At 34.5% G+C, this 12,554-nt stretch overlaps 1 protein-coding gene across 1 annotated transcript; it reads right to left on the bottom strand.

Moving 5' to 3' along the window:
• Positions 1 to 2,961: 2,961 nt before the first annotated feature.
• Positions 2,962 to 12,344, bottom strand: LOC106752957 (cytochrome P450 72A15-like). Its single transcript, XM_014634743.2, has 5 exons — positions 12,218 to 12,344; positions 11,850 to 12,067; positions 9,798 to 10,042; positions 4,534 to 4,921; positions 2,962 to 3,387 (listed from the first exon to the last, which is right to left on the bottom strand). Exons 1-5 carry the CDS (start codon positions 12,327 to 12,329, stop codon positions 2,962 to 2,964), a joined length of 1,389 nt encoding a protein of 462 aa, XP_014490229.2. The 5' UTR covers positions 12,330 to 12,344.
• Positions 12,345 to 12,554: the final 210 nt, after the last annotated feature.

The raw sequence follows: 12,554 nt of genomic DNA, 5'->3' as shown, positions 1-12,554 counted from the left end.
AATAATAGTCAGTAATAGAGGAGGTTTTTACCCTCCGCCGAAAACCCCCCGCAAATTGAATATATAGAGGAGGTTTTTACCCTCCGCAGAAAAACCCCCGCAAATTGAATATATAGAGGAGGTTTTTACCCTCCGCAGAAAAACCCCCGCAAATTGAATATGATACCAGGGGGCGAAAAAACCCCCCGCAGATAATTTGTGGCGACTCAAACTGCGGGGGTTTGAAAAACCCCCAGAATTTATTTAGCGGAGGGTAAAAACCCCCGCAAATTGAAAAAAAAAACCCCTCTAAATAAGTTTTTTTTTTTGTAGTGGCACTTTATGGTTTGCGTCAGGCACCCAGAGCATGGAACAAGAAGATCCATTCATCTCTGCTGCAACACGGATTCGAAAGATGCAAGGTTGAACATGGAGTTTATGTAAAGAAGACTCTAGAAGGTAATCTGCTTACTATTTGTTTATATGTAGATGACCTTCTTGTAACAGGATCAAATCCAGAAGACATGAACAAGTTCAAGGAAATGATGAAGTCTGACTTCGTAATGACGGACTTGGGTGAGTTGTGCTACTTTCTGGGAATGGAGTTTACACACTCTGAGAAAGGGCTTATAATGCATCAGCAAAATACGCAAAGGAGCTGCTGGAAAGATTTCAGATGCATCAATGCAATGCAGCTAGGAGTCCTCTGGAAGCAAACGCAAAACTGGAAAAGAATGAAGCTGAAGAAAAAGCAGATGAAACGCGATTCAAGCAGATTGTTGGATCCCTGAGTTTTTGTGCAATAGCAGGCCTAAATTGATGTTTAGTGTTGGTCCGATAAGTAGATTTATGTGTCAACCAGGAAAGAGTCACATGGATTGTGCAAAACGCATTTTAAGGTACATCAAGGGTACAACAAACTATGGAATCTATTCCCATATGGAAGCCAGAGCACCTGCTTAAAGCTTGCATGATTCTACGACTCAGACTACGAAGGAGATAAGCTTGAAAGCAAGAGTACTTCAGGGTTTATCTACTTCTTGAATGGAGCACCAGTGTCGTGGTCATCTAAGAAGCAGTCAATCGTTGCTATATCCAGCTGCGAAGCAGAATATGTGGCAGGGTGTCATGTAGCTTGTCAAGGGATTTGGCTTGAAGAGTTACTTGCTGAACTGAAGATAGCGACAGGAAATTCAATAGAACTAAGGGTGGACAACACTTCTGCGATAAATTTGGCCAGAAACCCAGTAAGTCATAAACGAAGCAAGCACATTGAAGTGAAGTATCACTTCCTGCGAAAAGTCGTGAGCAAAGGGAAAATTGAGTTATTCTACTGCAAGACCACAGATCAATGGGCAGACCTGTTTACAAAGCCTTTAAGAGTAGAAAAGTTTGAAGCCATGAGGAAAAAGATTGGAGTTGTTTCACTTTCATATTTGAATTAAGGGAGAGTGATAGCTGTTGTAATTCAAATATTATACGTGTTTTAGTTTAAGAGTTCTGTTTTTTCAGTTTTTCTGTTATTATCGTTGCTACTGCGTATATATATATATATATATATATATATATATATATATATATATATATATATATATATATATATATATATATATATCAGACCATGCACACCAATCAATAAGAGAGATAACTTTGTTTGTATTCACTGTCAATAGAAAACATTTGTGTGTTGCTGTTTGTGTTCTCTCGTTCCTATAATTATTAATCGCGAGGTTCAAGAAAGAAGAGTTCAAAAAGATAGGTCTAGTTCAATCTTGAGTTTCTCTCTGAAGAAAAAGTGTGTTTAAAAAGCGATAATTAATTTATTAAGTTTTATTTAGAAATGAGAGAGATATATAATCAATATTTGATAGCTTTAATAATTAAAACTACTTTAATAAATTGAAAGAGAGCTTTGAAAGAAGCTCTTAGGATTTTATATTATATTAAAATGACATTTTAATGTCAAAACTATTGTCTATTAGTCTAGTTGACTAATCCATTGTTATAATCAATTAAAATAACTATGAGACTTAAAGTTGTTTTATTAGACTAAAAGAGAGTGACAAGTTTAGTTTTGAGTTTTAAGTGATTTTAATGGATTAATTTGGTACTTTAATTGACTAAAAATGTTTTTTAAACATTTTCCATTAAATTACGAATATTTTAATCGATTAAAGCACAATTTAATTTATTACTTGATTTTTAATTTAAATTGAATTTACTTGGGGGTGATAGGAGGTGATTAATTTAACTTGATTTGTATCACTTTAAGAATCTTTCTAGCTTAACAATTGATCCAACAATACAAATCAAGTTTACAACAAAAAATCTTTACTTTATAAAAGTTTTTCTTCACCAATCTTTGACTTCAGATCACTATGCCTTGTTCACTTCAAGGGATTTGTAAGAGAGTAATTGAATGGATTTGAGAGGATTTGAAGATAATTTTTGTTGTTGTTTATTTGAGTGGATTTGGAGGAAAGTGAAAGTGAATTTGGAAGTAAATTTTTTTAATTTGTCACATAAATTAAATCATATACTAATTCTCACAAACTTTACTTTTAAATTCACTTTTACTTACCTCCAAATTCACTCAAATAAACAAAAAAAAAAAGTTATCTTCAAATCCTCTCAAATCCATTCAATTACTCTTCCCAAATCCCTTCAAGTGAACAAGACATCTCTTTTTCTTCGTCATGAACAATCCATATATCCAAAGTCTTCAATGCACAAATATATAATACATGTATATGGAACAAGTTTTATCCCAAAAACTAAATTATAAATATTGAAGTTTAATATAATTAAGGAAAAACCATCCTATATAATTTTTTATATAAAAACATATAAAAAAGACAAATATATGAAGAAATTTTATTGAATCTTGCAATAAGATTTTGTTTTCTGCAAGTCACATGTCCTAGGAAGAAGCCATAAAACATAAGATAGAAAAACATTAAAAACCTTTCTTAGGCTAACAAACTATAATTTTTGTAATATAAGGTGCGTGCCGAATTGAGGTTGAGCAGTTATGACTGTAATTGGAGCATGAACATAGGAGGAAGATAGTTCAAACTTGAAGTTTTGCAGAATGAGAGACAAAGCCATTTTGGCTTCAAGCAAAGCAAAGTTTTGGCCAATGCATATTCGAGGACCCCATCCAAATGGGATAAATGAAACTTTACCATTTGTTGCTTTTGAGATTCCTTCTGAGAATCTTTCTGGTTTGAACTCTTTTGCATCACTTCCCCATAATTCAAAATCATGATGTACCAACACAATTGGAATAGTAGCTAGTGCTCCTGCTGGTAAGCTCATGTTTCCAATTGTAGTTTCTTTCCTTATGACTCTTGTAATAGCAGTAGCCGGTGGGTATAATCTTAAAACCTCATACAAAATCATTGTCACCTATGTCAATGCCAAAAAAAAAAAAAACTATCATGACTTAACATTAGTAACATTCTTTCAAATGCAAGACATTTAGTTTTAAAAGTTTAAAAACATAGTATCAATGTCTCAACTTTTTTAGTGGATAATAAATTAAACAAAAAGTTGAATGAGGTGCGGTAGTAAGTAAATGATGAATTTTTCAAGAGAGGAACATTGATGAGATACTACACCAATTAAACATAAACTCAACTTACACATAAAATATTGATACTATCTTCAATTCAAAATTTAAAAAAAAAAGAGTATATGGATTTTCATCTTTGTATGATGTTCCACTTTCTCACTTTTACTTAAAGTTAGACTTAGACTCACATTTGGATTTCTCAACAATCTCTTTATAAAATGTAAGTCTCTTCACATTGGTATTTCTCATTCGAGCTTAACTACAAGTATCCTTACTTGTATTGTCGTTTATCATAACAAGACTCCTTTGTCTGATCCTCTATCAAATTGACTATTGCTACAAAGACTCGTCTATGCTACCCATCTAGACAAACATTTATTTTTAATACCTCTAATAGGATTTTCAAGGAAAGATCATCAGAGAAATATAACACCAATAAGATATAAGCACAATCTATACATAAAGAATCAATAACACCTTCAACTCAAAATCTTAAAACATTGAGTTTTTGACTCTTTATCATAATATATACTCAACTTTCTTACTTTTACTCAATATGAGATTTAGACTCATACTTAAATTTTTCAACCAGAAACATCAATTAGTTGAATTGAAATGAAAATAATAAAAAACATTAAGATATTAAAGCTTTCATTAATGAGATGAAGTTTCATCAATAATAATCCATCGATGAATGTTGTATGCAGGCATATCATTTAGGTTTTGATGAGAAAACTCTATGTAGTATAGATTGTGCAAGAATATGCACTAAAGAGACTTTTTTTATTGGTATAAGAAATATAAATGGATCAGAATACTCCAAATATTCTTTTATAAATATAGTTTATTCTTTTGTTGATAAAAAATAATATTGTATTCAAGTTAAGCTATACCGTTTTAACATAAAGTTTATAATTATTCTAAAATTATATTTTTAACTCAGTCATAAAAATGATTTCAACATAAAAACTGATACTTACAACTTTAAGACGATTTAATCCATCATAATCTGGTTCTTTTGTGCCAAAAATTTCAATGACTTCTTCTCTTGCTAGTGTTTGCCATTTGGGAAATCTACTCAATAACACCATCGTCCAATTTAGTAGCACCGATGTTGTTTCTTGTCCGGCAAAGTAAAATACCTTACACTCGTTAATTACATCATTGGTGTTCATTCCAACATCTTTCTTAAGTAATCCAACTTCAATCTCGTTTTGATTTGATTCCAATAGTAAGCCTAATAGATTATCACTGGAAGCTTTGCATGTTTTCATAATACCCTCTTGCTTTTGGATAATTCCACGAAGTACATTTCCAATTTCATAGTCAATCTTCTTCATCCTCTTGTTCAATTTCGTTGGTACAAACCTAACAATGGAAAAGGGAATAATGATGATGTTAACTTCGAATCTTTGATTTAGCATTCTTATTTTCTTTTGCTTACTTTTTTTTATTAAATTCATACTATCATCGCAGTCATGCTTATATCCTAAAACACAACAATCATATGCAAAAATTTATTAATAAATAAAATAAGTAAAATAATTATTAATAAAGAAAATAAGTAAGATAAAAAAAATATGGAAGAATGAAACAAATTCATGTACAAAAAATTATAAAAATTTAAACATAGATAATTGAAATCTGTACTATACCCCGGTGACCGGTCGACTAAGAAGAATCCGGGGCCAAAACAGGCAACCGATCGGTGGTCAGACAAAAGATAAAAATCATTTATGGTCAATTAATATGTTTAATGGCCATATTAAATGTGAATATACGCTATTTATGAGTGATTGACATGTCATATTGCATAAGAATATGATATTAATGGACAATTAACAGGTATTATTGAATTCGATTGTCTGGCTTGAGCGTCGGAGAGTTTTTTACAGGTCAACCACCCATCGGAGGATTGTGTTCTCAGAAAGTATTAAAACGATCGAAAGATAGCAGAGAAGGAAGGTCAATCGACCCTTGGACCAATTCCACCAAAACATAAATGACGACCACCCTGGGCCTTGAAAGGGCATCCCATTGAAAACACAAGGAACTAAGACGAACGCTCAGACTACACATAGTTAATTCCCGAAGTAAGCTGAAATGGTGACCACAAGGAGTAGGGAGGAGCAGCAAAGTACCAGAGATCTCATGGCACAAATGCAGGCACAATTACAGGCACAGACATGAATCATACAAGAGCACACACAAGCGCAGCGAGAGATGCAGTAGAAGCATGCCGAGGAAATTGCAGCTTTAAGGGTGGAGCTGGGTCATCATGAGCAGTCTACTCAGCACTCGGTGTCAACTATACACCAAAATCAACACCACGAGAATGAAAATCATGGTCGCCAGACATCCCAACGTACTAACCCAAACGGTAATCAGCATGCTAACCCAAACGGTAACCCGCATGGTAATCCAGACGACAATGAAAGAGGACAGTCGGTTCCTCTACAAACCGTTCGGCCCACCAGTTTACTCCCCTTTACGGTGAATATTATGCAAACTCCCATGCTAGAAAAGAGTCCCCTTGTGTTAGAGAAGTATGATGGCTCGGCGGACCCTAACAATCATCTTGAAATCTTCACCAACGCAATGGCATTTTACACGGACAATGATTCAGTCATTTGTAGAGCTTTCTCATTATCACTCAAGGACAAGGCGTTGGAGTGGTATAATACTCTTCCTCCAAATTTTGTAGATTACTTCGCCACTGTGGAAACCCTCTTCAGAAGGCAATACTCCTCCAACATGAAGCAGGAGATAACACCGGCAAAATTGGCGAATACTAAGCAGGAGAAAGGAGAGACTTTGAAGGCGTTTATGAAGAGGTACACTGAAACCGCTCGGCAAGTCAAAGATGTTAATCATTCTTTCATCATCAACAATTTGCCTTCATGCCTAAGGCCAGGATACTTTGATGAAAAGTTGTATGCTCGTCCACCAAAAACCATGGACGAGCTCCAAGAGAGAGTAGTTGAGTTCATCCGCATTGAAGACATGCGAATCTCACAAGGAAGACAACAAGAAGTTGATGCGGGAGGGGGTAGGAAGGATGGACGACGGTCGTTCAATGACAGGGGAGGGAGTTCTCAACCAAAGGACTTCCACCGAGAACTTAAGTTTGATTACTACATACCTGTTAATGCACCTAAGGCCAAGATCCTTAGGGAAGCTCTTAATGTTGAACTTCTTTCGGTCAAGAGAATTCATTAGCCTAAGAATGCTGACAAAGGAAAGTATTGCCAATATCATCAAAACATGGGGCACATCACTGAAAATTGTGCAACACTTAAGGATAAAATCGAAGCACTCATTCATGCGGGCCATCTCCGTAAATATGTGAAGAAAGAGGGGACGACGTTAAAGAGCCCATCTAGGTGCCATGGAGCAGAGTCGAACAACCATATGGAAGAGATGAACGAAGGCACAACCGCAGTCACATTTGCAGCCCTGACCGCTCGATTCAAGGACATATCAACTAAGTGGCATAATAAAAAGTCCTTTTTAAATTGGAAAGTGGTTTTTTTTTCATGTTCAGGTTAATTGAGTTTTGATGTGGTATTTTGTTTTGAATAATTTCTTTTGACAAGACATATGTTTACGATTCTAATAAAGTCGGACCACTCTTATTCAACCACTGGTTGTGTCGCAACATTACAAAACCAAGGGAACACTCTCCGAGAATCCTTGGTCATAAATCGAGCAGTTGGGAACTCCCACTCTCGTCCTAAACCGAGCGGTGGGGAACATTCTTCGTGAACTCTCACTTTCGTCCTAAACCGAGCGGTGGGAACATTCTTCTTAAACCGCGACGTATAGGGAAAAATAACCGAAGCATTATCTTCTTTTAAAATTCTTACTTTCGCCTAAGATGTTACCCTAGACTGTGCACTTCTTTCTTCCACCCCAAACCTGCATTTTCTCTTTGGCCATGGAACCTGCATTTTCTTCCTCGCTTGAATTGGGTCGTGTAGGTTTCCATGGCCCTGGCCTAGTTTTGGAAGCTAGCGTTGAACATGTCGCGTTGTTGTTGGGACTCAAGCATTTTATTGTTCGGCACGGTAGAGGAAGAGCAGCGCGTGACGGAGGAGAACGTGAATAACGGCAGCGTGTCGATGACTAAGGCAGTGACGACGGTGGTGGATGAGGAGTGGACAATCTTCAGTGAGATGTGGCGGCTGGAGGAGAATATCGGCGTGGCAGAGGCGGATGCGGAAAGCGCGTCGGCGGAGGAGAAGCGGTGATTGAGGTGGCGGAGGAGGAAGTAGAGTGCGAGAGAAACAATAACGATGACGGCGAGGACTGTGACGATGATGAGAATGTTGGGACTGAGGCTCTGTAACAGAGGCGAACTGCGCGGGGACGGGGGCTTTAGGGAACTTGAAGCGATGGTTCGGAACGCACTGTCCGTGTCTGATCCGACGATGTTTAGCGTAACGGTGGCGGCGAAGCCATTTGGTTTGTATGGTTAAGTGTTAAGAGTGATTTAAATGAAAAAAATGGTGATTGTTTGTCTTACTGAGAAGCATTTGCTTCTTAACTTTTGAAATGACAAAAAAAAGACTAGAAGCTTTTGGTAATTATTTAACACTGTAAAAACTTGTTATCCTTAGCGTGATGAATTTCCCTTCTTAGTCTTCATAATTTCCTAGTTTGTTGTTTGATTTGTTTCCTTGTGGATGCAGGCAACGTAAGCTGGTGGAAGAGGTATTGATAGTGGAAGTGCAGTGTGGTTGGAAGAAGGGCACTAGTAAGCTGGTGGAAGAGGTATTGATAGTGGAAGTGCAGCGTGGTTGGAAGAAGGGCACCAAGCTTACGTATTTGGAGAAAGGAGGTGACCTAGAACAACACAGACCTGCTGATCTTGTTCTCTTTGTATATGAAAAACTTCACAGAGTTTATACAAGAGACGGAAAGGACCTTGTGGTGACCCAGAAGATATCTCTTGTGGAAGCCTTGACAGGGTGCACTGTTAACCTGGTCACCCTTGATGGAAGAAACTTAACTATGCCTATCGACCAAATTATTCATCCTGAATATGAAGAGGTTGTTGAAAGAGAAGGAATGCCTATCCCAAGGGATCCAATAAAGAAGCGAAACTTAAGGATAAAGTTCAAAATCACATTCCCAGACGACCTCACTCATGACCAGAAGCTCGAAATGTAGAAGCTTTTGAGTGATTGAAACGTTCATGTTGATTCACATATCAACTCTTGCTCCTTTACATGAATATGCATATTGGATTAGAATAATCTTCAATATGACTAGCTAAAGAAGAAGAAGAAAAAAAAAAAAGACTCTGCTACCTCGGTTCAGGTTTCAACCGAGGCAGTAGAGGGGGAAACGACTTCGGTTCATCAGGAATCGAGGCATAATTTTACCATTTTATGTCTCGGTTCAAAACCGAGACATAAAGTCTACCACTTTTTACCTTGTCAGAATATGTCTCGGTTCAGGAATCGGTATCTATTAGCGAAAATAAACGTTGTCATTTCTCCTTAATGCACCATATGAGAGTATTGTATAGTTGTTTTTTTTAAGTTATTATCATTTGTTTGGTTAATAACTTACCCAAATAACTGACGCAAATTAAGCTAATATTAAAACTTAACTTTATTAAATATCAACTAAAGAAAAATTAACCTTATTTGTTTTTAATATTTTTTTAGTTAAATAATTGTCTTTCTAAATATTAAGAAACATGGAATATTTCTAATTCAATATATAAGAAATAAGAAACAATAACTGACTTATTCAATAAAACAAAATCATAAAATAAATCCTAAAACGAGAATAAAAGTGGACACAAAATACTCTAATTTGAAAATTTAGTTAAATACTTGTCTCCTCTAAATATTAAGAAACATGAAATATTTTTAATTCAATATCTAAAAAATAAGAAACAATAACTGAGAACAAAATTATAAAATAAATCTAATACTGAGAACAAAATTGGAAACTAAATGCTCTAATTTGAAATCCTAAAACCATATCATATCAAGGTATTTTTAATTTGAAAACTAAATTAAGTTCAATTAAATATGAATCATCATATTACTTCTCAAGTCCTCTTTTACAAAGAGAGATTTATAGTTTAGAAAGTCCAAATGAATTTTCAAACAGTTTTAGTTTTGCATGAAACCTTAATTATTATCTATAGGGTTGAAATATTGAAGTACAAACATGCGTGTTGTTGAATAAAAAGTTGACAATAAAAAAGTGTAATTTAATAATATACCTCCACCCTGGAATATAAACAGATTGAAAGACCTTGGATGTAAGTTGAGCTTGTTCTTTTAGGAGTTGAAATACTATTTTTCCTTCTTCATAGTTACTTCCGAAAGCTGTACGAGAAATCACATCAGCTGTCAAGTTGTTTAAGAATGGCCAGACATCTACCACACATGATCCTGTTTCGCACACTAACATCTTCCATTCCTTCATCATCTGGTTGCAACTATCATACATGGCAGGCAACACAAGCTGCAAAACATTTCAGACATTATAAAAGGATGAAGGTATCGAGTGAAAAATATTCTATGGAATCGACTAAGTTTAAAACGAATAATGATTTATTTTTGTGCTCATATTTGGGCTTTTCTTATTGACATTAACAAATTTTACCAATAAATTACAAAAATAGATAAATTTGAAAAAAAAAATTATGAAAATAGACCAATTCGTATAGTTCTCATATGACTTTCATCAATGTGATTTAATCGATTAAATACATATGTGATCGATTACATTAAGTTGATTTTTAATTTGAGTTAAAACTCATTTTGATTTAAGATGACTTTCAATTGGATAATAGGCAGTGTAATCAATTACATGATACTTGTAATTGATTACTAAGGAAGGAGAAATCAAAATTGAAATAAATAATAACAGAGAGAACTCAGACAACACGATCATACACTTAAAAGATGAGCTCGACTAGATTTTAGGAGTTCGGCTAAAGTGATGTTAAGCTTAGCCGACTACTTTTAAGCTTAGTTGGGTTGATGTTAAGCTTGACAGGAAAGATATTGAGCTCGATTGGACTATACTAAGGTTCATCAGACTTTATGGAAGTACGAACAAACTAGTATGAGTTTGTTCGACCTGTATAAACTCTGATCGAACTTAGTGAAATCGAGTCGAGCTCTGCAAAGCTTAACATCAACCTGACCGAACTTAAAATCATCCCGGCCGAGTTTAACATCACCTTGGTCGAGCTTTTAAAATTTGGTTGAGTTCATCTTTTTAGTTCTGAATCGTGTTTTTCGAGCTCTCTCACTATTTATTTCAATTCTAGTTTTGACACTTGACATTTGTATATAATATTGTTTAATTCTCAAATTGGAAGTTATTTTGCACTAAAATGAATTTCAATTCAAATTAGTTTAGTGTAATCAATTACATATGTATTGTAATCGATTACATCACATTAAAGTTATTGGAGGGGTTGAAGATTTTCACTTTTCAAGGGTTTTGGAGTGGAAGTCGTGCAAGAAACACAACTTTTTCATTTGAAGTCATGTTTGAACTACACGACTTGTCTATTTTCATTTTTTTTTTCAAACTTGTTTATTTATGTCATTTATATGTGAAATTTGCCTACATTGATAAAAAAAAAAAAAAAAAAACCTTGGATTTTTGGTTATTAGATATTCTCTTGCAAGAAGACATTTTGCAGCATCTTGGCATTACATTGCATTGTAGTACCATTTTGGTAAAAGTTTAAAATACGATTTTAGAGAATAAATTATGATTGGTTAGAAGTCTCATATCGATTAGTCACTATACAATATATAAATATATACAAACATCATCTTACAAGTGAGTTTTGTAAAGTTGAGATTAGACTTAAAATTTATATCTTTACAATGGTATCCAATTCATGATTTAGAATTTATTCTAGAAAAATTTGTTGTTTGTTAAATCTATTGTTTCATTTATTATCGAATCATCAATAAATGTCTAATTTCACATAATAGGTATACTTTAGTATGTCGAAAGTCTTGTATCACTCGATATAATATTAAATCATAATATAATTGAGTTAGACTTAAAAAATATATTTCATAATAATTATTTTAATGAGTTGTGAATAATTTTGAATCCACTTGAACCTTTTAATTCAGAGTTTATCAATTTTTGTTAGAATTGTATTCTGACCGAAAATCTTAAACTGCATAAAATAGATTCCATGAAAATTAATATCATGGATTTCACAGATCATGTTAAAACAAGAAGAAATTTGTAGCAAGAAAATTCGAGAATAGATGATGAGAAAGAAAAGAAAAACCTTGAGCTTGACGAGATTAAATGCAGGGTTGATGATCTTTCTGTGCTTTGACCATTTGTCTCCTTCAAGATCTACAAGTCCTGTTATCAGTAACTTGGCAAGTGGATTAAGGTTTGGCTTCGGAAAGTCATTTATCATGTTCAGAATCTCCTTTATTGCTTCAGGCTCCATAATATTCACTGCAATCTTAGGCCCATACCAGAAAAACGAATTCTTACCTGCAAAAATTATCAAGTTATTTTCTAAATAAACATTACAATAAATATATATTCAAGTTTTGGTAGAAAACACTGAAAAAGTGAGATTGGAGGTAAAAAATTGTTTAACCCTTAAAATTATATACCCAAAGGTATTATTAGAAGGCATACCACATTCTTTGACCAATTGATTTTGAAATGGAACCAGGCGACATGCAACATCATCGTCGATTTGTATGGGTTTAGATTGTGCTTGATGCAGCATCATGCCCATTACTTTCATGTCTCCGAAGAAAAAGTTGTATGGGTTTCCCTTTATGCCTTGTCTTCTGAGGAATCTCTCTGCCCTTTTCGGTTCCAACCAAACCCAACTCAGTGCTTTTGTTAAGAATATGATAACAAATGAAATCAAAATTCCAACAGACATCATCGTTGCTGCACCAACTTCCATTTCCGATGTGAAGAGTGTCTATTGTTGAAAGTTCAATGTGTACATATTTATATAAAC

This window comes from Vigna radiata, chromosome 2 (assembly GCF_000741045.1).
Source record: "Vigna radiata var. radiata cultivar VC1973A chromosome 2, Vradiata_ver6, whole genome shotgun sequence".
Taxonomy (NCBI): Eukaryota; Viridiplantae; Streptophyta; class Magnoliopsida; order Fabales; family Fabaceae; genus Vigna; species Vigna radiata.
This window is presented reverse-complemented; position numbering and strand designations above follow the sequence as displayed.